This window comes from Mustela putorius, unplaced genomic scaffold, assembly GCF_011764305.1.
Source record: "Mustela putorius furo isolate JIRA1106 unplaced genomic scaffold, ASM1176430v1.1 tig00003987_pilon_pilon_pilon, whole genome shotgun sequence".
NCBI lineage: Eukaryota > Metazoa > Chordata > Mammalia > Carnivora > Mustelidae > Mustela > Mustela putorius.
Genome location: NW_025422126.1, coordinates 5349186 through 5375421, shown reverse-complemented (window position 1 = coordinate 5375421; position 26236 = coordinate 5349186). Strand labels below are relative to the sequence as shown.

Sequence of the window (26236 nt, the reverse complement as noted above, 5' to 3'; positions counted from 1 at the left end):
TTCCCCACAGAGGAAGGAGAAAGAAAGGGAGGAGAAAGATCGACCAGGGAATAAATAAGAGCTTGTGCATCGACCTGTGTGTTGGTGTTGCGTCATCTCTGCAGGCAGGGAGAGCGCGACACAGTTCTTTCATCACCATTTGTTGAAAAGACTATCTTTGCTCCATATATTGCCTGTGCTCCTGTATCAATAATCAATGGACTATATAGTTATATGGGTCTACTTTGGGACTCTCTATGCTGTTTCATTGATCTGTCTATTCTTTTACCAACATCACACTGTCTTGATTACTACAGCTTTATAATAAGTCTTCAAGTCAGGGAGTGACTCTGAACTTTGTTCTTCTCCTTCAATATTGTGTTAGCTATTCTGGAGATCTTCTACCTCTCCATATAAACTTTAGAATTGGTTTATCCATGTTCACAAAATAACTTGCTGTGATTGTGATTGTGATTGCAGATCAGGCAGTGAATTTTTTAAAAATATGTATTTTAGATAGAGATTGGGTGTGAGTGTGGGGAATGGGCAAAGGGAGAGGGAGACAAGCAGAAAGAGGAAGAAAGAGTGGGGAGCCCAATGCGGGGGCTCTATCCAGGATTTTGAGATCATGACCTGAGCTGAAATCAAGAGTAGGAGGCTTAACCAACTGAGCCACCTAGGTGCCTCACGCACTGAATTTTTCAAAAATTATTTTCCAGTTCTATTTTTATTTAACTCTTTTTGGATAATTTTTGGTTCCCCGTTGAGATTCCTTATTCTCCTTCATTATGTTTATACTTTTCTCTAATGCCCCGAACATGTTTATAACTAATTTAAGCTGTCTGTTAACTGCAAACATTAATGTTACATATGGCTGTATTTCTACTAAATTATTTTTCAGATTATGAGTCACATTTTTCTGCTTCTTTGCATGTTTATTAGTATATTTTGTGCTAGACACTATGGATGCTACATTGTTGGGTGGGGATTTTGTTGTCTTCCTTAATGGGATGCTGAGTTTTGCTCTGGCAGGCAGATCATTTAGTTGTGGATGAACCTGATCCTTTTGAGGACAGTTTTAAAGCCTGTTAGGGTACTCCTAAAGTAGCCTTTACTCCAGGGCTAGATTAGACCTGCCTTTAAGGCTTGGAATTTCTGAGAGCTCTACTGGATGCTTGGAATACTCAAAGAGATCTCCACACTCCAGGTGGTTATAACTCAAACATACCCCAGTTTTCTGCATATAGTAGTAGTTGTTTAGCTCATGGTTCTCCAGTAGTTGTTCTCTGTTTGGCCTTGTGGATTATCTACCTATCTATGTATAGGGGACACCTATGCATATTTCGGAGCTCCTTTTCTATACCAGCTTTTGAAACCCTGCCCTGCAAATTTCACCTGCCTCAATAATCCTGAACTCTGATTTGTTTCCTCATCCTAGCAAATCCCTGCATCAGGACCTAGAAAATGCTTCCAAATTCGTTGATAATGAGGTACATCACTTGTTTTATTTCTATTAGGGATGATATTCCTACTCTGTCTGTTGTCCAACATCTGAAGACAATTATTTCATACGTTGTATCCAATTTTACAGCTGCTTGTGGCATAAGAGCTAATTTAGTATCATTTACTCTGCATGACCCTCTCATCATTTTTTAACTGTGTGATCTTGGACAAGTCACTTAACCTCTTTTGGCCTCAATTTTTTTCATGTCAAAATCATGTTAATTATAGCTACCTTCAAAATATTGTTTTTAAGATGAAAAAAATATATATATATGAATTCCTGATAGTGCCTGCACTTTGCAGAAGCTCCACAAATGACTGCTGTGTTAATACTATGGTTATGGTATAATGTGCTAAAATCTGTATGGGGCAGATATGATTGAACACAGACAGGTGAAGAATCATACTTGAAGCGACAAGTTCTCACCATCGCATAAATTCAGCAGCAGTGGCATAATGTGTAGGCTTTGGATTGTCCTAACCAGCTACTCACATGCCTAACTAAAGGTTGGTGTTCTTGGAGTCAAGGACCAGGGGAAGGCATTTTCACAAGAAATGAAAGTGAGACTATCAAGCAGTAGGGAAGCAGTGGGATCTAGTGGAAAGAATACACAAGCCTTGATTTCAATCCCAGATGTGCTATTCGACTTTAGGTAGGCCACATTATCTCATCTATAGAATAGGGGATTACATATACCTTGCAGGGTTGTTCTGAAATAAGAGATATTATATATAAAGTCTCTAGCATATGGCTGACATGTAATAACTAACTACTGTTAGCTCTGTCATCTGATTATATCACTTCCTTGCTCAATAACTTACCTTGGTTTCTTGTTTCTTACAAAAAAATCCAAAGTCCCTTACAGACCTTAGAAGATCCTCCTTAGCCTGACTTCCTTTGACCTCTTCACCCTTGAATCTTGTTTCTCTGTGTTCCCTTGACTTTGCTTCAGCTTCATCAACCTACTTTCTTAATCTATCCAGTCCTTTACCTTGCCTTTATCTCTGTATGAAACATTATTCCCATCCTCCACTGGGCTTACCAATTTAGACAGCACATCATTCATTCATTCCTTTGTTGATTCATTCATCAAATGTTTATGGGGCACCCCTCATATAGCAGGTACTGGGATACAACAATGAATAAGGTATATACAGCCCTGTCTTCATTGAAATTACCCTATATCCTACTATAGCCACTAAGGCTAGACATGGGGGACCCCTGCTATATACTTTCATGGTACCCTGTACTTCTCCTCTCCTATCCCTCCTCTTAGTATTTTGTAATTGCTTATAACTTTTGGTTAACCATCACTAGATTGGAAGATCTGTGGGGACATGAACCATGCCTTAATCTTCATTTCCATTGCTTTGCATATCAAATATCTGAATTAATAGCAAATTACTGTTAACTAAGCTTGGCTCTGAAACACTCCCAGAGTCCCTACTCTGTGCAAGGCACTGTAGGGAGATAAAGTTCCAGGCCCATCATGCCACCAAGATCTCGGATTCTTAGGTCTGCATCCCCACTTGCAGAGCTAACAAAGCCCATGCTGATACTCTCTTGATTCTGCTGGTAGTCGTAACTCATTGTTGCTCTTTCCACCAACTCAGCTTATGCTGGAAAAGAGCTTCTTCTTTCTCGGTGTTTTTAAGAGATCTTTCAGCTTTAGAGTCCCTACTTATGTCCCCAGGAACCACACCAAGTTGTGAACAGCACCAACTGTACATACAAAAGAGTGCCTCGTGTCAGTGAATGACCAGACTTCACAGGAGGTACTTTCTGGCTCCTAGGCCTCTGGGAGTTTCCTGCTTCCCTTGGGTGCTATCTCTCTAGCTTAACTTTCTTCCCCCAATTAATACTGTGAAAGCCTAGTTGAATTTCCTGTCTCCAAATGAACAAAACAACTGGAAACTCAGCTTTATTTAGCTTTGCTTAAGAAATTAAGATTGGCTTAAAGCAGTGAGAGTCATAATTTGAAGCACTGAGAAAGTCATTTTTATATACTGATGATGAGCATCAAAATTGGTACAACCTTGGCGGGGGGGTGGGGTGGGGCAACCAGGCAGTATGTGTCAAGAGTTCTTTAAGAACATACGTCCTTTGACACAATAACCCTTTGACACAATTCCTAGAAATCCTTCCTAAGGACAACTAAAAATGCATCAAAAATTTGGTTGTAGTTCCCCAAAATGTAAGCAGGAGAAATTGCTCAGGAGAAATTTGTCTCTATCAGACTTGCTTAAAAGTTGTTTACAATTTTCAGATGAGAGTTATTATTACAAGATATTTAGGTCTAAAATTTAGCCATTTGGAGGATTTGAGAGGGGGGAAAAAGCTCTCAATTCTCTAAACATGGAAGAGTATTGAGAGATGTGGACAAAAATTTTAAAGACTAAGCTCTACCTGTGACTTGCAAAATCACCTAATTTCCCTATCTTCATCTACAAAATGGAGTACTATCTATCTGCCCTATCACACTGGACATACACATAAGGAGGAGATCCAACTTTCCTTTTTGTCTGTACTAGTGAGCGCTCCATACTGATAGGAATTATTTTTACTGGCTTCCCTTTGCCTTTAGAATGACAAAATCCTTACCACCTCCACAAAGGTCCCAATAGTCTAGCCCAGCCTACCTCTCTAGCCTCATCTTGGGCACAACCTCCTTATTGGTCATTGTTCCAGCAACACTTTTCCCCAGGGTTTTCACATAAGCCCTTCCTTCTGGCTGAAATCCCATACTCCTTTTTCCTATTGAGCTGTAGAACCAGAGCTTAAATGTCACTTTCATCAGGTCATCTTCCCAGACTACCCCCCAGCATGAATAGGTTCTCCCTATTAATTAAATCCTCTTGCAGCCCTCTGCAGATCCTTTGTAAGTCTTATCACAATGGTCCTTAAATACATGTTTACCCCATTGCTTACTTGGTAGCCAGCCTCTCCCTTTCAAAACCCCATGAGTGCAGTTCTGTTTATGACGTGTTCGTGACTATATTTTCAGGGCTTAGCAGAGTGCCCAGAATAGAGGCCCGAAATAATTTGTTAAATGAGCAAATCCTTATTATCTTAGAGCACGAGGAACAGAGATCTGATGCCTTCATTTTACAACTGACAAAACTAAGGCCCAGAGAAGATAAGACTTTTCAAGGATCATAATAGGGAGACAAGGTAGTTTCAGAGTTCACCAATAATATTATTATTTATATTCAGAGTTCATTCAATAAATATTATTATTATTTAAAGATTTTATTTATTTATTTGACAAGGAGAGAAAGAGAGCAAGAGAGTGCACAAGTAGAAGAGGCAGGCAGAGGGAGAAGGAGAAGAAGACTCCCCATTGAGCAGGGAGCCCCATGTGGGGCTTGATCCCAGGATCCCGGGATCATGACCTGAGCCAAAGGCAGACACTTAACCAACTGAACCATCCGGGCACCCCAATAAATATTATTTTTCAAGATTTATTTACTTTTTTGAGAGAGAGAGTGCACATACACAAGGGGTCAGGCAAAGGGAAGGAGAGAAAAAAAAATACTCAAGCTGACCCCCTGCTGAGCATGGAGACAGAGCAGGGCTTGATCCCACCACCAAGATCACCACTCCAAGATCACAATCTGAGCCAAAACCAAGAGTTGAATGCTTAACCAACTGCGCCACCCTGGTGCCCCTCAATAAATATTTTCTAAGAACCTACTATGTTCTAGGCACTGTCCTAGGTGCTGGAGTTAGAATGATGGCCAAGACAGCCCCTGACTCACTGAAATTTACATCGTGGTAGAAGAGATGGCCAATAAGCAGATAAACAAATAGCACTTATCACCATCTCAGACACTATAAATCTACAGAGAAAGAGGTGCTCTGAAGACAAAATCACATAACCAGTGAGGACTCAAACCCATGTTTTCTGCTTCAAAGTGCAGGGCTCTTTCCACTACACTACGCTGCTTGCCCTGAGTAAACAAACAAAACCATAATTTATGAGGCTCCCTCAGCTGCCTGTGTGTGTGCTTGGTGGGGTGAAACCCTGATGCTGTCCATGAAAAAGGGCCAACAACATCAGAAGCAGCAGCTGACTGGCTTGCCTGCTAAAGCAGGTGTCACAGCATTAGCCAGCCTGGCCTCTGCTGCCTTGAAACTTAACATCTGGCACCCAAAGAGAAGGAGTGTGTTTAAATAAGACAGCTATTGACCAAGTGGCTAGAGGAGGGCTGGAGTTGGCTGGTCTCTGGGAATGATGCAAACCACAAGGGGACAGTACTCAGGAGGTGAACAGAGAAAACAGATGGGCTCAAACTCCAGGCATGACTACTGCCTGAGCACCCCATACATCATTGGCAGAGGCAGAGGGAGGCCTCTTTCCTGCTGGAGATCTGTTTATTTTTTCATTTATAAAGGCGCCCCCTGATGTCTGTACTTGGGGAAATAGAATACACACTCAGACCACTGGCTTTCCTCTAAACTGTCTCAAGTAGAAATGTGGTTGAAATGAAGAGTCCAGGATGTACAGCATGACGCAGCAGCCCACCTGAAAGGTAGGGGTACTGGAGATCACAAAGGAACTTGGGACAGGTGAGCAGAATCATGGGGAAGCCCACCAAAACACTGGGTTCATTAGCACCTCCTCCTTGCTTTGTCATTAGTTTTGATAGTTCAAATGTGTTGACTAGAACATAAAGTGGACACGCTGATAAAAGACAACTGAAAATAAATGACAACTTATTTTTCCCATGTAGGTTAAAGCCCAAAGCACTGCTTTGAAAAAAATAATCATTATCATTTATTTACTGACCAAACACTATAAACTGGGTACTTCATTACAATCTCTACTCCTCACAACAATCTTGAGGTAGCGATTACCTTCATCTTCTAGACGAGCAAAGTGAGGCCAGAGAAGTTAAGTGACTTTGTAGATGTCACACAAGTCGTCAACAGGAACTGAGCTCCAGTCTGTTCAACTTTATTTTTATGTATGTATGTACGTGTGTATGTATGTATCCATGCTCGCTCACTCTATGCCCAGCATGGAGCCCAGTGAGGGGCCTGAACTCACAATCCTGAAATCAAGACCTAAGCTGCGATCAACAGTCGGGTGCTTAATAGACTGAGCCACGCGGGTGCCCCCAGTATGTCCAATTTTAAAGTCAAGTACTTCCTACAAAACCAGTAAGTGATAACCACTTGCCTGATAGCAAAAAAGCAAATGTCTCCAGTTACCCCGCTGCTTCTATAAGCTGGGAAACCATATAACTCATATTGTGAGCTAGCACAATTCTAAATAAGGGTAAGGGGGCTTCATGTAGCTTCATTCAGGATAGCTGTTCCCTTACTTTAGGGTTGAGCTTTGGAGTTTGCAGCAAAAAAACTCACCACTAGAAGTAAAAGCATATTACTGACCAGTCCCAAGTATAATGGCTGTTCAGTGAATGACTGATATGCACTCTAATTGTGATACATATGTAATACTGCTTACTGTGCTCTAAACCACTGGAAAAGAACTCAGGTCAAGAATGGACAGTGATAGGCCACCAGTCTGACCCTGGGGTAGACCCAGCTCTACCATGCACTAGGTGGGCAGCCTCTCTGCCACTCAAATTTCCTAATTCACAAAATTGGGCTGCTATCTACATCTCACAAAATTATCAGCATTAAATAACATAAAGTATTGGAAGCACTTGAAATGGAATAAATGTATAATAAATATGACTTGGGATGAATTTAGTTGACCATTCTGGAACTTTGGGTCATTTTTGCCCAAAGAATTCCAGGGAGATGCAGTAAGTCCCAGGTCTAAATCAGAGTTTGTGTTTGTGCGTCAGAGAATGGCCTACATGTATCCTTAGTATAACCGTGGAACCAATCCCATCTCCATGGTTTAACTAGGACCATGGCTCAGGCAAGAGCCAGAGGATTTCCAAGCATGAGATGACCCAGCAAAAGGCTAATCATTCCAAATATGAAGCTACTCCCGATTCCTGTCCTGAGTTTCCGTGGAAATCAAGAAGTCATTTGCCTAGGGGCACTTGGGTGGCTCAGTGGGTTAAAGCCTCTGCCTTCGGCTCAGGTCATGATCCCAGGGTCCTGGGATTGAGCCCCGCATCGGGCTTTCTGCTCAGCAGGGAGCCTGCTTCCTCCTCTCTCTCTGACTGCCTCTCTGCCTACTCGTGATCTGGGTCTGCCAAATCAATCAATTAATCAGTCTTAAAAAAAAAAAAGTCATTTGCCTAAAACTGAACTAAATCCAACTCCCTATTATTTTCTTCTGCTTGCTTTATTTCAAGATGCAGGTGCAACTTCGCTCTGACTAATGACCTCCTTCATATAGGTAATTCTTTCTTCAAGCTACAAAAGGTGATTTTTCTAATGTACAATTCAGAAAAGTTAAAATTCTTCAGTGGCTTCCTATTGTCTATAGAGTGACCCTAAACTATTTAGCAAGGACCTCTGTGATCTGGCTTCCGCTCACTTATTTGACCTCATAGCCTACTATACCACCTCTCCTTAAGCCACTTATAATCTCTAAACACTCCATGCTTTCCTTATGCCTGCGTGCCTACATGTCCTGTTCCTTCTGCCTGGGATGTGCTTCACTTTCCCATCTGGCAAACTCCTATTCTCAAAAACCTCAGATTAAGCACTTTGTCCTCTGAATCCTTAATCCCTAAGGCAGTCACAAACAGCCCACACCAAGTTGTGGGCACATACCCCCTTTACAAGGAGGATGGACAGGCTGCAAGTCAAAAAGTCTAAGCATTCAAATTCTGGCTCTCCAGGCCAACCAGAGGAGAGAGAGCCTGTCTCTAGCCTAGTGTATAATCCAAAGGCATGGTATTCCTAATATAAAGATAGAACCAGGATATCGTAGCCAAGAGTCAGTGTGGCAAAATCATCCCTATCTGGGATCAATGATTTTCAAGGTGCAATTCATTTTATTCCTTTTGTTCACTCCCACACCTATATGATCGGGAGTCAGCTTCCCAGATAGGTTTGCTAATCACAGTCATTCAAGTATTTCAGTTCCTCCAATTTTTCGTTATAAATTTATTACTAACAGCCCATCATGGGATACCTGGCTGGTTTAGTTGGTGGAGCATTCAACTCCTGATCTGAGGGTTGTAAGCTTGAGCCCCATGTTAGGTGTAGAGATTACTTTAAAATAAAATCTTTAAAAGAAGAAAAAAGAGGGGCACCTCAGCTCAGCTGGCTAAGCGTCTGACTCAGTTTCATCTCAGGTCATGATCTCAGGGTTGTGGGACTGAGTCTCCCACTGGGCTCCATGCTCAGCACAGTCTACTGGAAATTGTCTCTCCCTCTGCCCATTCCCAGGCTCATGGGCATAGTCTCTCTCCCTAAATGAATACATAAAATGTTTGAAAAAGAAGACACATCTCACCTCTGCCACTTATTGGGCAAATCATGTAACTCTCTAAGACTCCCTAACTTCATTTGTAAATGAAAGTGTTGTAAGGATTAGAGAAAGTGGATTTAGATGCCTTGCACAAATTTTGCACCCTGGTAAGCACTCTTGAAAGTATTATATTAGTATTATTCTTATTATATTAGTATCATTAGTAGTATTAATAAAGTATTATATTAGTATCATAGCACATTTTAATTACTTGTCTACATCTCTCCCTCCACTACACAGTAAATTCCTCGAGGGCAAAAAATTTACCTTTGGGGGCGCCTGGGTGGCTCAGTGGGTTAAGCCGCTGCCTTCTGCTCAGGTCATGATCTCAGGGTCCTGGGATCGAGTCCCGCATCGGGCTCTCTGCTCAGCAGGGAGCCTGCTTCCTCCTCTCTCTCTCTCTCTGCCTGCCTCTCTGCCTACTTGTGATCTCTGTCAAATAAATAAATAAAATCTTTTAAAAAAAATTTACCTTTGTATCCCCAGCATCTAGCACAACAGTGCTGGGCACATAGTAAACTTTTAACAAAAGTATATGAAATGCACAAACATGCACATGTTTGCCTTTCCAATGATGGTCTGTCCCAGGAAGGCAAAGAACTTGTCATGGGCTTCTCTTCTTTCACAGCAGCCACCATGGTTATTGTGCAAATCCGTAGCATTTTCAATGTACACTTATGAGTGGACCAATACATTCTTCTTATTGGGGTGGAAAAGTCACACAATGTGAAGTCTGAAGACCTAGGTTCTAGCCCCCCTTCACTCCCTTACTGAGAGATGCTGGGCATACTACCTAAGCAAACTAGGCTTGTTTTCTGCAAAATGAGGAAGAAAAAATCTCTGCAGGTTATCATAAGGATGAAACAAGATAGAGTCCCCATATATGGGTAGAATATAACTAAGAGATATAATTGGAAACACACTCATATCAGGTTTTATGGTTTGCAGGAAAATGGTTCAGCTTCCTGTACATCCCACTCCCGGATAGAATAAAACAATACCATGATTATGCTGTCTTTATATGTACTTCACAAATCTTTTGGAAAAACCTGTTTGTTTGTTTTTAAGTAATCTCTACACCCAATGTGGGGCTTGAACTGACGATTCCAAGATCAAGAGTTCCATGCTCTTCCAATTGAGCCAGCCAGGGGCCCCAAACCTGGTTTTGATATTCAAAATGGAAAACACTGCCTTCTCCTACCCCAGTGCAATCAGTGAGTAGCCAGTGAGGGGCTACTTCTCTACCTGTGAACCCGCAGCATGGCTTCACTGGGATAAAAAGTGCCATATTATCTTGATTTTCTTACAAGGTTAAGTCAAAGACGAGGCCACAAATTGGACAATATTTTTTCAAAGGAAAACAGTGTTCTTAATTTAAACCAAGACCAACTAAATGCATTGCTTAGAGAACTATGTTCTATTTAGAAGAGTTTCCTGGTGATCTTAAATTAATCAGAAAACTTTACTTTATTCCAGTCTCTCTTTAAATTCTTCAACATTTATTAGTATACTTATCTAACTTGGTAATTTACTAAGCATGGTATACTGAGCATAATGGAATCTTTGTTTATAGATTCAAGACCACTTGGCAGCGATACTGGAGAGAGGACTTGAGCAGCAGATGAGTAGTTGAGTTAGATAAACATTAAGATCGCCTTCACATCTCACAATCTGGGAACTGAACAACTAGTTGTACTTTCATTTATGAAAGCGAACATCAATCATCACTGGCCAGTATCTAAGTGTGAACTAATATAGAGCCAAGAGCAAGAGAGAATATTGTTTAAGACTAGAGGCACTGAAGCCAAATTGTCAAGATTTATAGCTTATCTGTGTCATGTGCTAACTCTGTGACTTTGAACAAGTTACTTAACTTTTCTGCCTCAGTTTTCTCATGTATAAAAGTGGAATAAAAGTACCTATTTCATAGGGTTGTATGAGCATTAAGAGTTAATACTTCTTGGGGTGCCTGGGTGGCTCAATGGGTTAAGCCTCTGCCTTCAGCTCGGGTCATGATCTCAGGATCCCGAGATCGAGTCCCATACCGGGCTCTCTGCTGAGCGGGGAGCCTGCTTCCCCCCTTCTCTCTTCGCCTGCCTCTCTGCCTACTTGTGGTCTCTATCAAATAAATAAATAAAATCTTAAAAAAAAAAGTCAATACTAGTACTTCTTACACTTGAACAGTGCCTGACACATAGTAGGTACTCAAAAGTGTGAGTTATTCTGTATGTTTAATATATGTCCAAATACTGGGAGCTGCCTGTGGAGTATTGCATTAAAGACTTAAAACCTTTTAAGGTAGGTCGTAGCTCACTGTAAAGGAGTAGGGGCAGGTGGGTGGTTCAGTCAGTTGAATGTCCAACTCTTGATTTCAGTTCAGGTCATGATCTCAGGGTCATGAGATCAAATCCCACATTGGGATCCATACCCAATATGGAGTCCATTTGAGAGTCTTTCTCTCCCTCTTCCCCTGGCCCCACTTCCTACCCCTTAAGTGCTCCCTCTAAAATAAGTAATAAAATCTTCCTAAAAATAAATAAAGATGAGGGGCACCTGGGTGGCTCAGAGGGTTATGTCTCTGCCTTCAGCTCAGGTCATGGTCTTGGGGTCCTGAGATCAAGCCCCACATCAGGCTCTCTGCTCAGCAGGGAGCCTGCTTCCCCCTCTCTCTGCCTGCTTCTCTGCCTACTTGTGATCTCTCTCTGTGTGTTAAATAAATGAAAATCTTAAAAAAAAAAAAAAAAAAGTAAAAAATGAAGACGAGGAAACAAGTTCTTGGAGGATGAGTACCTTACCTAAAGTCAGTGCCTTACGGAGTTTGAATCCAGACCCCTCTGCCTCCCAACTTGTTTGGCTTTCATCAAAGAACCCTGCTTCCTCCATATGCCAAAATTGAGCATATACAAAACTGAGTTGAATTTACACTAATCCAAAATATATCCCATAAACTGCCTTTGGGAACAATTCTTGATACCTGTTCCTTTCTCATTCTTGGGGCATCTGGGTAGCTCAGTCAGTGAAGCATCTACCTTCAGCTCAGGTCATGATCCCAGAGTCCCAGGATCGAGTCCCATGTTGGGCTCCCTGCTCAGCAAGGAGTCTGCTTCTCCCTCTCCCTCTGCCCCTACCCTTGGCTCCTTCTCTCTCTTGCTCACTCTCTCTGCCAAATAAATAAATAAGATCTTAAAAAAAAAATCTTTATTTTTTTAAAAACTTATTTATTTGGCAGACAGATCACAAGTAGGCAGGCAGACAGGCAGAGAGAAAGGAGGAAGCAGGCTCCCTGCTGAGCAGAGAGTCCGATGCGGGGCTCGATCCCAGGACCCTGGGATCATGACTTGAGCCAAAGGCAGAGGCTTTAACCCACTGAGCCACCCAGGCACTCCAAAAATCCTTATTCTTAAGATAGGACAGAAATAACTCCACTAAATGTTCATTTAATTATGGATTACTTGTACCATGACCATGCAAATGATGAGTGACATTCAAACAGCTAAATAAAATCCTCTAAAATGGTGAAACTTCCTTAGCCTGTGTCTTGAGTTAAATCCTGCTGTTCTTACAAAGGACTATGAAATGTTGCCCATTATGATTATCCTGGTTCTTTTCTGAGTTATTAAGCTCCTTGTCTACTAATCCTCTAAGTGTCATCTTTACTGCTACACAATGCTACTTAGTGTGCATGTCTTGCCATTCCAAAACAGTAACCTCTGAGCTCCTGCAATCTCAAAAGTATCTTACCCAGGAGTAAACATAACTAGCATTCAACAGCTGTTTAACACTTTGGGTTTGAATGATCCAAAGCAGCTATTAAACAACGTGGTTTTTCCATTCTTCAAGAGCAGTCCAGTAAAAGATGTGAAAGAACCTGAGGAGGCCTGAAAGACCAAAAGAAGGAAGTCAAAGAAGGACTAACTATGAGGAACTGTTGATTATTTAAGGAAAAAAAAAAAAAAAAAAAGAAGGGGAGAAGCCAAAGTGAAGCCTAAGAAACAAGGAGTCTGGCAAGAGCAAATCAGAATTAAGAGAGGGAATGGTGTGGGGGAGCCAGACAATATTTAGAGTTTGAAATGAAAGGGCAATTCTAGAATTAAGGTGGGTTTGGATCCAAAGTCTTACCAAGTTTCTCTGGCTAAAGAGCCTGGGTGGCAATTTGTGGGTGGCCCACACTTAAGAACACACACACACACAAAACTGGACACAGATACAAGTGGTGAGAAGTGTCATGCAGCAGGGAGTGGCAAGAGTCAATCCTAAATGCAGTCATTTGGGTACAATGTGCCCTTCAGAGAGGGCATGGTGACAGCATGGGCTAATTTACAGAGCCGCCAGGGCAATAACTCAGAAAGCAATACTGTCTTCTCACAACAAAACGAGGCAGCCCCAGAATGTTTCATGGTGGTAAAAAGCTGCATTACAGCACACTGAGATCCCGGAACCAATGAAAGGAGACCAGTTTACCAAAACGAGTCTTGACAGAGTACGTTTCTGGCAAATACATTATTATGCACTCATTCTACTCTTGTCCTGGAGAAACTATTTAGTTTCCTTATATGGCCCTTCTCTTCAGCACTCTCCTGTAAAATAACTAATGTCTTCTTAGAGAAACAAAGATAGAAAAGAAATAGAACTGTTCCACTCGCCCCCTCCCATCCCGCCCCTCCCTTTTCAGGGAACTGCGTAGAGGCAGAGATCCTTGAGAGTGTCAGAAAACTACCCTGTTTTTTAAATCAGTTTTTAAAAAACTGAAATTATTTCTTGCCAGAGAAATCTATGTTGATGGAGGAAGAGAAGGGAAACTCTGCAATTGTCTACACTGGCTGCCAGAATGAAGCAGCCTCATTTTAATGGTGACATTTTTCTCTAATCCCACTAAAACTTTAATTTTAATAGTACCAAAACTAAGATACAATGTGCATGCATGGGTAGAAAGACTCACTATATGACATACCAACTCAAAGAAAATGCCAGCTGCCCTCTCAGATGACAATCAACTTCTAATGTTACTCCTCTTCTTAAAATTCTTTAGTTGGCCCTTAGTCTTCAAATAAAATCCTAACTTTTCACCAGGACCCCAGCCTCATTTCTCAATACATTTATTTCCCTCTTACTCCCAAAGTCTGCCATCCATTTCCACCCAAAGTCATGCTCCTCTGCCTAGAAAATCTTTTTCACTCCTCTTTGCTTGGCCAAATCCTACTTACCCTTCAAATATCTGCTTAGCTTTCTCTCTTCTAGAAAGAATGTCCACCCTCCTGAGGTCTCAGAGAAGCCTGTGCTTATTTGTCACTGCATTCTACCGTAGGACGTTATAATGTCGTTTTACTGGTTTGTCTCTTCCGCTAGATCCTGCAGACAAGCATAGGACTCTACTATACCCCTTGTGCCCAGCTCAGAGGCCTGACATATAGTAGATACACATAAATGTTTTCATGAATAGTATATACAGCTAAGGAATCTCACTTTCTTTCAAAAGAAAGGTATCTACTCTGGAAACTGTTCCATAAAATAGGGCAATTATCGGGGCACCTAGGTGGCTCAGTGGGTTAAGCCTCTGCCTTCATCTCAGGTCAGGATCTCAGGGTCCTGGGATTGAGCCCTGCATCGGGCTCTCTGCTCAGCAGGGAGCCTGCTTCCTCCTATCTCTCTCTCTGCCTGCCTGTCTGCCTACTTGTGATCTCTCTTGGTCAAAAAAAATAAATCTTTAAAAAAATAAAATAAAATACGGCAATTATCATCATCTCCCTTTGATCACATTTATAGCCAGAATGATGACCCTGAAAGAGTCTAACCTCTGGTTCATATCCTTGACAACATTTCAGAAAGCTGGTAGCTGCTGGCATCATTTCTCACATCAGGAAGGAAGCCACCATTTGGAAAGCACCTATGTGTTACCACATTTTTTTATTTTTTTAAGATTTTATTTATTTATTTGACATAGAGAGAGAGACAGCAAGAGAGGGAACACAAGCAGGGGTAGTGGGAGAGGAAGAAGCAGGCTTCCCGCTAAGCAGGGAGCCCCATGCAGGGCTCGACACAGGACTTGATCCCAAGACCCTGTGATTATGACCTGAGCTGAAGGCAGACGCTGAACAACTAAGCCACCCAGGTGCCCCGTGCTACCACCTGTATACCAAACTTATGCTACTTAAATACATATTTTTTCAGTCTTGACAAATCCAGAGTTCCTCATTTTAGCTCTATTTTGACAAAGAACCTGAGGCTTAGAAATGTGCCCAAGGTCACATGGCTAGCAAGTGATGAAGCCAAACAAATACAGTGTGCAAGATCAGGACTACATTTTCTCCGAAGCGAACTAAAAATTGAGTCTGGCTGAAACTAAGAGTTCCCATGGGGCTGAAAAAATGATGAAGGCAGCAAATAACTTGTTCATCTCAGACTACGGGGTGTGCAATTTTAACAATATAAACTGGAAACCAGCCTTGTCTCCATTCAGAGTTGAGGTGACTGCACACTGTGGCTGTCCTGTTGAGTAACCGCCCCAGCAGACATTCAGTTTGAAGCACTGTTTTAACACAGCTTCTCAAATTTATTTAATTCCTGTGGAGAACACAGTAGAGTTTTGCTTAAAAAGGGAAAACAAAGGCCACCACTTCACTCCTTCCTAAACCTTGTAGACAGGTCAGAGGTTAGGCAGCAGACTGGATATGGATATGGGCATCATTTCAAAGAGGGAACTCCAACCACCACCAAGAATTTTCCAATTCAAAATTCAGTTTTATGAGAGATCCCAGCATAATAATTAAAAAAAAACTAGACTGTTTTTTCTTTAATTTTCCATTCTCATTAAGAAAAAGGACTAGAGGCAATGACAAAAATAACCACCTAAAAGAGATCACTCTCCAGAGGGTTTTTTTGAAAGATAAGTTGAGGCTTTCCATCCTTTTACATTTTAAAAAGAAAGGGCTATGGAATATGTCAAGCTTTACTCTGCTTGCTACACAAAGCCTCTGCCTTCTCAAGTCCTAGATGTAATGCCAGGACTCATCTCCCAAACTTCTGGTCTCAATCAAGTCCACTCAGTGCCTGGCCAGGAAGCCCCGGGGGACGGCTGGTAAAGACGTTCACGTTAATCCAAGGTCAGTCGAAGTCCTAACCTTAAACAGCAGACGGCTGACTGCATCACGACATACGCAGGCTAAGTCAGACATCCCTCGTCTGTCAGTAGTGAGCCACGCCAGCAGCCGAGCCTGCATTCCTTTGCCTGGAACTCACTGTGCAGGATTCACTACACCACCGAGCTCACTATCCAGCCATAATGAAAACTGCTCAAAAGTTATCACAGGACTAGATGATTTTCCATAAGTAACAAATGAAAATGTTTTACTTGCTGTTTAGTCCTAACAACTCAGTTTCTCCATCTTTTCTTGGCTAGCTTGTATTTTTAGGCAAATGGGAGGGTTAAAAATACAGATGAGCAACATCTGTATAAAAATGTGTGCTTTCTCTCTTCCATTCCTGGAAAGTTGCTGTTTCTGAACATTCAGGTTCCTCGAGAAGGAGAAATTTTTCTTGACTACTGTACCCTGAACGTGGAAAGGGATTTCTCTTCTTAGCCTCCATTTCATTGGCTGGCGTTCACTCTCCAGGTACTGAGATTGGGAGCAGGGAGGAGACAAAGCTCAAAAGAAGTGTAAAGCGTGCTGTGTGTCAGCAACATGGCGAGGCCTCCGCTGCCATCAGGGTGGACACTAAGTCATTTCTGGTGGAGTCAAACATTATATTTCTATTTGTGCTCTGCCTGAGGCTTTCCCCTACTTACTAATTGCAAGTGAAGGTCCAGAGAGCTTTTGTGAAATGGGGAGAACACCAGCAATGTGCTGGTCTGTAGCCAGGAGTCCGTGTACTTTCTAACAGAGGAAGAGAGGATTAGAGAATTACAGGGAGATTTTTGTTTCAGCCTTTAGTCCAACCAAGATTTACAAGACTTACAGAAAATGGCTTCACACAGAAGTACGGTAGTGGGGAAGGGATTATAGAGGGAGTGGTAAACACGTCCTGTAAAATTCAGGGATAAATGAAGACCCACACAAGTCCACAGAATGCAAAGGAACACGGAGGAATACTTCCTGAGCCGTAAGTGCTCAGGGCAGAGGGTGTGTAGGGCCCAATGAATTAGCAACTAAATGGCTTCAGTGATAATTCTGAAACCTGTTCCAATTTATTTTTGGAGTGGATTCTTCTCCAGAACAGGTCAAAGATTGTGCTTAAGAAAATGTCCTTAGAACATAACAGCTTCTTAAATATTCTTTTGCCTCTTGCTTCCAGGTGCTTTCCCTTTGGTTAAAAACCAGAAACAGTATAAACCTCACAGGATGGAAGAAGTCTTTTGATATAGGCAAGGTCAGGCACAGGATGAACTTACACAGTAAGTGAGAGTCTGTCTGTCTTGGTCTTCTCCTCTGACCACTCCATGTCTCTGACTTAACAGAGATGGCAGTTCACTTCCTCTGGAAGAAGCCAGTAATGGATACTTGTCTGTTGGCTTTTCCCAGAGCAGCAGTCCCTTTCTTTGGGCCCTTTCGTTCTTCTTTGGGTTCTTTTTTCACAGTCATAGTGGAGGGTCTGTGTATGGAGGAGGTCTTCATCTTAAGCTCCTCTTCACTATCTGTGCAGGATTCACTCTCGTAGACTTTTTCAGTCACTGGCAGAATAAGGAAAAAATGGGATAGGAATGGGTCGAGTCATTTAGAACACTACAATTAAGAGAATGAGATGTTGGGTGCCTGGGTGGCTCAGTGGGTTGGGCCTCTGCCTTCAGCTCGGGTCGTGGTCTCAGGGTCCTGGGATTGAGCCCCACATTGGGCTCTCTGCTCAGCGGGGAGCCTGCTTCCCTCTCTGTCTGCTTCTGCCTACTTGTAATCTCTGTCAAATAAATTAATTAATCTTAAAAAAAGAGAGAGAGAGAGAGAGAATGAGATGTCTTGTTCCCTCTGGTTCCCTCAGATCCTCTGATCAAAGCAGGTGTGCTCACCTAGTCCTGAAGCTTTCTTGCACTGGGAGATCACTTCTGGCCACAAGTGGGAAGTCTGTGTATCCTAAGCTCACACAGACTCTAGCTGGGGCTCAGAATCAACATTCAACATTACTGTGTCATGCTACGTCCTATGCCTTTTAATGGGCCCCTATCATTTGATTACCCGAATTCTGCATTTGGGTCCTTGGTCTATGCTAGCTAACTTCTTAAACTCTGCACTGAAATTGTCTATATCTCAAACACCTACTTCTACCTCCGTGCTTTGACTAACTTCTTCATCCTCACTTCCCTGACCCAATAGTGCCTACCTATTTCCATTGTTGGTTTCCCTAGCCCTAATCTCTACTCTATTTGCCAGTCCCCATCCTGTCCCACAAGGCTTACAGTTAGACCCTCCTGGCTAGCTCTATCCTGGTATCATTCACTCTGCATATACTAAGTACAAAGAAATGTAGATTACTTAGCTGTTCAGTTCTTAGTTCCGAATGACTCAAGACTTAGTAGTAGTCTCCATTATGATGATAACTGCCTCAAGTGACAAACTTTATCGTTTTAAGTAAGGACAGTGATAAAATGAGAAACAAAGTTACTAATTCTCTTAACTTCCTATCAGCCGAAGGCATATATTGCCTTCTCTTAAACCAATAATATTCACTGATCTCTTCCCAATGGAAACTTCGAAAAGTGAGCAGTCAGTACAAAGCAGCTGAAGAGAGGACAGGCACAGGCACTAACTTCTGACAACGATGTCACAGAGCTGATGAGCGTCTCTTCAGTATTACTGAGGCGCACAAACCATACACGAGAAACAGCACAATGCCACCCTCCTGTGACTAGAGAGAGCTGCAGCAGCTGTATAACCAGCTGTATGACCGTCTAAATTCTTTCTCAGCCTTCGAAGCTGCAGCAGGAGGATGAAGAAAAACAGTAAAGGAAAACCTCTCCTCTTCGCTGAACACAGTAACCTAATGCGATAATAAATGTACAAGCGATTGAAGTGAAAGGTATTTTTCCCATTAAAGAACAATAATAGTTTTTATTTTTTTAAGATTTAATTTATTTATTTGACAACAGAGATCACAAGTAGGCAGAGAGGCAGGTGGGGGGGGGTGGGGGGAAGCAGGCTCCCCGCTAAGCAGGGAGCCTGATGTGGGGCTTGATCCCAGGACCCTGAGATCATAACCTAAGCCGAAGGCAGGGGCTTAATCCACTGAGCCACCCAGGTGCACCACGAATAATAGTTTTAAGCACTTAATTACTGATTGTTCTTTCTAATAAAATATATTAGTCAAACTGTTCCAGAGGCAGTGGCTTTGGAATCAAACAGATCTGCATTCTACCATCTAGTCTGCCACTGACATGTTCTCAAACTTTTGGTGTGCATCAGGATCCCCTGCAGGGCTTGTTCAATTTCCAGTTTCAGATTCAGTAAATCAGGAATAGATCTGAGAATTTGCTTTTCTAACATGTTCCCAGCACTGACCACACTTTGACAGTCAGTGCTCTTTCCTCCCCTGTAAAATGGGGATAACACCACCTCACAGAAGGTACAGATGCACCTAGTAATCTTAGGCAAGTACCTGCCCATGCTATTTTTCTCCCCTTACGATGGGAAAGCCATGCTGGAGGTCAACTGGCTGTGGCCAGTGGAGCATCCCTTCTCCACAGCCATCTAATGCCATTGAGGTTGCATAATTAACGGTTCCTCCTCAAGAACTCCTAGGATTTGTCATTACTTTCAAGAGCCTAGAATTCACTTTGCTAAAAACACTGATAAGCTTTAAACATATATCTTAAGTGTTCTCAAAGGCCTTACTACTCAATTGTGCTCCACAGACGAGTGCATGCGACTCTCCCCTGAGTTTACTAGAAATGCAGAATGTCAGGTCCTGCCTGAGGGCTTACTGAATCACAATTTGATTTTTAGCAAGGTCCTCAGGTAATGCATCTACTCAGGCAAGTTTGAGAAATGTTACTCTAAGATACTTAGGGAATTCCCATGGCATATCTATTAGTTTAGCAATTATGATCCCTGAATACCACCACCATCTCATAGGCAAATTGAAAAGCATTATGTAACTGGATTTTTGGAACTAACTTATGAGCTCCTATTTACTCAATATCTCAAATTAGGAAAGTCTGAAGAGTCACATGCAGATCTAAAAAAGAAACAACTTACTATTAGTTGGTGGTATAAGACTTGCTCCTTCATAAGCTATATTTTGTATTCAAATGGCAGGTCTATAATATTGAACTCCAACATCAATTAGCTCATTATTTCATTACTCATTACTGAAACCACTGGTTGTCTCATTGCCAGTTCTGTGCAATGCACTGCTTGAGGGAGTTAAAAACCAGTCAGGGCAACACCAACAAAATTTCTTAAGCAGCACACTTGGTGTACCTCGAGAGCTGTAAGAAGGATTTCTATATTCAAAGCTATAGTTATTTCAAACTACAGGACAAAGGAGATTTCAATATAAAAAATACAGAGTCTTTATTTTAACTGAGTAACATGCAACTGTTCTGACCTACCAAGTTCACATGGGCAACATTAGAATTATTATTCTCTACTCAAAGAATATTTTGCTCTTAGAAATCCACCTCATCTAGAAGTCTACCCCAAACTTATCTCAGGGGCTCAACTCCCCAGTTTCCATAGCAAACTCAAAGAAAGAGAAAGACCAGTTTTTAAAATTCCCATACCAACTCTGATCCAGCACAGGATCGGGCAAACCCCCTGTGCTGGTACACTGGAAGAGTCCAAAAAGAGAAAGGAAAACACAACTCCTTTGTTGGTAACAAGAGCCAAGATTCATTAGGTTGAGCTTGCACTAAAAACCTTAAAAAAAAAAAAAGTGCTATGAGAGCAGTCTTCACTGCAGCATCCAAGGCTCTTAATAGTCCTGTCTGGAGACAGGAGTACAAAAAACCCACATCCCATACCTGGCCCAAACGTGAGTGCTGTGTTTTGAACAAAGCAATAAGTAATTAGCCACAAACTCCCAGTGAATGCTCACAATGATATATCTGACATTTTCTTTTGGGGTAGGAGGAGGAAAAAACTAGTGGTGATGCTTTTGTCCTCTTAAATTTAAAAGAAAAAAAAAGAATAAGAACTTCAACAGTAAATATATATATCATCAATAGTCAAACCAAAATGCTTAACAGTACACTATTAAAAGATTGAAAGCAAATAGAACAAAAAACAAAAAACCAACCCTTCTCAAAGTCTGGAATTCATAGGCTCACAAAAAATTCTGGCACTGAAAAGACAAATTTCCACATGTAAGGAATTTTATTCCCCGATCATATGCTACAATTAAAATGGCACAGGCCTTTTCAGAAGAGTGGGAGGTGAGGAACAATGAGATGGAGTTCACACTAGTTCTAACAACCACATATCATAGGAAAAGTGGATTCTTCAGAGATGATCAATCTTTTTAAGATAAAAGTTTGAACCAGAAAAGGAAAATCAAGAAAGGGAAAAAAATACTTCTTTAAGAGAGCAAGTGCTGCAGGAAGGGAGAAACTACAGTTACAGGCTATCCAACTAACAAGGGGTTTACAAACCTAAGCCCGCAACTCTTTTTTTTTTTTTTAAAGATTTTATTTATTTATTTGACAGAGAGAGATCACAAGTAGGCAGAGAGGCAGGCAGAGAGAGAGAGAGGAGAAAGCAGGCTCCCTGCTGAGCAGAGAGCCCGATGCGGGACTCGATCCCAGGACCCTGAGATCATGACCTGAGCCGAAGGCAGTGTAAGCCCGCAACTCTTTCTAAACACAAAAGGGCAGCACCAGGACTAGAGCATCCCCTCCAGCTTCAAGCATGAAAGCCCCACCGAAGTGGGAGTCAACTGTGGAAGGGGAGGGCAAGGTTAAACAATGGCTGAAGGAATCAACCTATAATTCAAACCTAAATTCTCATTTCCCTCTAGGACACCATAGAAAGCACGTGCTTTTACTAACATGACTTACCAACAGGCAACTTATAAAGGAAGTGATGTGGATTAGTCAAACCCCTCTGTAGAACAAATGGGACAAAATACCATGAAGATTCTTACACTCTCTTCAGAGTCTAAGCATCTGTGGGGGCTTCTTTTCCACTGTTTAAATGTATAAAACAACCCCTATAAAAAACTAAAAGTTTCTCAATGTCTGTAACATTTTAAGTTAGTAATTATGGTTTCCACCTTGAAAGTGTGTTGTCATCGTTATTGTTTTTAAGATTTATTTATTTATTTGAGAGAGACATAGACAGACATGGAGAGTGAGCAAGTGCAAGCAGGGGAAAGGGCAGAAGGGAAAGACTCTCAAGCAGAGTCTCCACTAAACAGGGAACCTGAAGCCAGGCTTGATCTTATGACCCGGAGATCATGACCTGAGCCAAAATCAAGAGTGAGATAGATGCTCAACCAACTGAGCCACCCAGGTGCCCCAAAAGTGTTTTTTAAATATTACCTCACCTGTATCTTAACAAAGCCACATAAAAATGGGTATTTTACATCTATTCCATAGATCAAGAAACTCCCCACCAGAGGTGATGTGACTTTCATCCAATATCTCAAAGCATGTTCCTACAGCATATGGCCCAAACAAGCACCCACGATCTGACTTTAACTGTAGTCTCCTCTACACTCTGCTACTCCGAGTGTGTGCCAGACAAGCAGCCCAGTCTCACTTGGGGGTGAGTCACGTGCACACTCAAGTGTGAGGTGCCCTGCTCTGTAAGTGATTATGAAGCCTCTCTATGGTAATAATTCTAATTCTAGATTTAGAGCCAAAAATGCTTCTTACCCATGCAGCCTTCCTCATCTACAAAGGTTTTCGATTTCAGCACCCGCTTTCGTTTTCTTTTTTCTCCACTTGAGCTCTAAAAGATCAAGAAAGATTAGAGGTTACAACCATGAATCTACAGAGAAAAGTAACAAAAATTTCTATAACAATTGCCCTCCAATATTCCATGATGACAAAAAGTTGGAGGAGGAACTCTACCCACTTCCTTTTAGAGACCAGTCCTACCACACAGACAAGTTACGTTCTTGTATATGCAAGTTGTTTATGAGATAAAAAGCACATTCAGCCAAGAACTGTGTTCATTCAGTCAACAAACTTTTTGGAGTAGTGCAGGCACCATGGTTAGAAAGACCAATAGGACAAGGACCTTAGTCAAGATGAGAGACAAGGAAAACAGACCACTGCAATCCAATGTGGTTACAAGGCCTTTAACGGAGGGGCTGTGGCAGACATTGTGGGAGCACAAAGGGAAGGCCCCTAAACCAGATGAGATGTTTCCATGGCATCCCCATTTGCTGGGGAAACTTGCTATTTTATATTTTAAAGGTTTACTTATTTACTTGAGAGAAAGAGCGCAAAAGAGCACGAGATGGAGGAAAGGAGAGAAGGGCAGAGGGAGAGGGAGCAGCAGATTCCCTGCTGAGCAGGGGGCCTGATGTTGGGCTCAAGCCCAGGACCCTGGACCCCGACACTCAACCAACTGAGCCATCCAGGTGCCCCAATACTTGTTTTTTTTTTTTAGACTTGACACTGCAACACTGCCCCCATCTAATTTAGTCTCACACAGGTATTACTAATACCAATGTCCTTTTATCTCTACTGGTCTTTCAACCATTTTCTCCTTAGCTAATGAAAAAATTAGTGCAAAATCTAAATGACAGTCTTAATATAATGGATTAAGGAAAACTAAAGTCATAAAGGGGAAAAAAACTTGTTAGCATCCTTCTCCTCAACTCTTCATTATTTACACAGATAGATGTAGACAAGGTGCAGCTGAAGATCATTCAGAACTGTATTTCCCCATTTGTTGCCAGCTTTTCTCACCTTGCACTTTTCCAGAAGAGTTTCTGAAGAGCAACAAATGTGTATAATTGTTTGTTCTACTCTATTTTTCCACAGTTTGCTCTGATGCAGGCAACACCTTATTTGGTGCAATTCCAACAGAAGTAAGGTAGCACAGCAGCCTTGATGCTAGAGGTCAGAAAAATAAAACTACTCCCAGGCCTGACCTCAGCAACCTTCCTAAGACTTTACGCCTATCACTGAACTCTCGCTTCAGGTGAGGACAGGGAATGCCCAGTCTGTAGTAACTACAGGAGAGCAAAATGAGACAAGAGCCATCTACTGGTATCTGTGAACTGTACAGCAGCAACCGATTCAGCACAGGAGTTTCAGGTCCTTGGGAGATAGAGGACAGATGGAAAGGCAACTGTCCCAGTAAAGCTTTACCTTGACAGAAGGAGGTTCTGGTTCAGTCTTCGGTACTGGTTCAGGAGGTGGAGAAGGAGGAGGAGGAGGTGGGGATGGTGACTCAGCTTCATAATCCCCAGGAGAGTCTGGTATGACTGAAATAATGAAACAAGCTTAGATAAGAGAATTGTGGCACTATCTGGTACAACGCCCTCTCCAGTGGCTTTTTATTTATTTTTTTTAAAGATTTTATTTATTTATTTGTCAGAGAGAGTGAGCACAGGCAGACAGAGTGGCAGGCAGAGGCAGAGGGAGAAGTAGGTTCCCTGCTGAGCAGGGAGCCCGATGTGGGACTCGATCCCAGGACGCTGGGATCATGACCCAAGCTGAAGGCGGCCGCTTAACCATCTGAGCCACCCAGGCATCCCTCCAGTGGCTTTTTAAACTTTCGTGTCCAACACAGGACATTTTGCAAGCAGTAATTCATGACAACCACAGGCTCTGCAGTTAAATATCTTTAAAATATACATTTTCTTGGGGTGCGTAGGTGGCTCAGTTGGTTCAGTGTCCAACTCTTGTTTTCAGTTCAGGTCCTGATCTGAGAGTTGTGGGATCAAGCCCTGTGTCAGGCTCTGTGCTCAGTGGGGAGTCTGCTTATAGATCCTCTCCCTCTGCCCCTTCCTCTGATCACTCTCTGCCTCCTTCTCTCTCTCAAATAGATAGATAAATCTTTAAAAAAATACACATTTTCTTAATTTTATACGAAGAAAAAGCAAAGAATTTTTTTAAAGGTTTTATTTATTTATTTGACAGAGAGACAGAGACAGTGAGAGAAGGAACACAAGAAGGGGGAGTGGGAGAGGGAGAAGCAGGCTTCCCACTGAGCAGGGAGCCAATGTGGGGCTTGATCTCAGAACCCTGGGATCACGACCTGAGCTGAAGGCAGACACTTAATGACGGAGCCACCCAGCTGCCCCAAGAATTAAGAATTATTATTATTATTATTTTTAAAGATTTTATTTATTTACTTGACAGAGACAGATCACAAGTAGTCAGAGAGGCAGGCAGAGAGAGAGGAAGAAGCAAGCTCCCCACTGAGCAGAGAGACCGATGCAGGGCTCGAACCCAGGACCCTGAGATCATGACCTGAGCCGAAGGCAGAGGCTTTAACCCACTGAGCCACCCAGGCGCCCCAAGAATTAAGAATTATTAAAGTTGGAATATACCTTAGAGATCACCTTAGCTAAACCTTTTATTTGACAGGAAAGTCAGGATATAAAGTTGTTTTATTTTTTATTTTTTATTTTTTTTAAAGATTTTATTTATTTATTTGACAGAGAGAAATCACAAGTAGATGGAGAGGCAGGCAGAGAGAGAGGGAAGCAGGCTCCCTGCTGAGCAGAGAGCCCGATGCGGGACTCGATCCCAGGACCCTGAGATCATGACCTGAGCCGAAGGCAGCGGCTTAAACCACTGAGCCACCCAGGCGCCCATAAAGTTGTTTTATAAATATCTACTGATCAGGGATGCCTGGGTGGCTCAGTGGGTTGAAGCCTCTGCCTTCGGCTCAGGTTATGATCCCAGAGTCCTGGGATCGAGCCACGCATCGGGCTCCCTGCTCAGTGGGGAGCCTGCTTCTGCCCCCCCCCCCACCTGTCTCTCTCTCTCTCTACTTGTGATCTCTGTCAAAATAAATAAATTAAAAATCTTAAAAATATATATATCTACTGATCATCCACCATGTGTCACGTATTCATTCCACTTATAATTGTTTCCTTTATACTCACAACAACGCTAAGAGACAAATATTATTTTTTTGACAAATATTATTATTCACGCATTACAGTTGAGTAAAAAGAGGTTAATGAGCTTGCCAAGGTCATGGAGCTTACAACTGAAACAGGAAGCTTTCGACCCCAGTCAGTCTGATGCCACAGCCTTACGAGTCCAACTATCCTGTGTTGCCTCAGCTTTCAGGGCAGACATTTTCTTTTAAGATTAAGTGGATATAATTCTCAGATTATAGCAAATGTTCCATGCCAGAATTTTTGTGACCGTAATGTAAGGATTATCTGCAATCACCTATAGATGTTTGTTAGACTGTAATTTTCCAGCTGACCTTAAGAGCATAAACTGAAGGAAA

At 42.1% G+C, this 26236-nt stretch overlaps 1 protein-coding gene across 5 annotated transcripts in view; it reads right to left on the bottom strand.

The window, feature by feature from the left end:
• POLD3 (DNA polymerase delta 3, accessory subunit) overlaps window positions 1–26236 on the bottom strand; it is a 121120-nt gene that overhangs the window by 40674 nt on the left and 54210 nt on the right. For 4 of the 5 annotated variants that reach the window (XM_004768054.3, XM_004768053.3, XM_045071328.1 and 1 more), the window contains 3 exons: window positions 24133–24248; window positions 22684–22759; window positions 15418–17553 (listed from right to left, as the gene is read on the bottom strand). In XM_004768054.3, coding sequence (XP_004768111.1) covers window positions 17351–17553; window positions 22684–22759; window positions 24133–24248 — 395 coding nt within the window. In that variant the 3' untranslated portion in view covers window positions 15418–17350. Of the gene's footprint in view, window positions 1–15417; window positions 17554–22683; window positions 22760–24132; window positions 24249–26236 lie in introns of those variants that run through there. The other variant, XR_001182060.2, reaches the window with a different exon arrangement.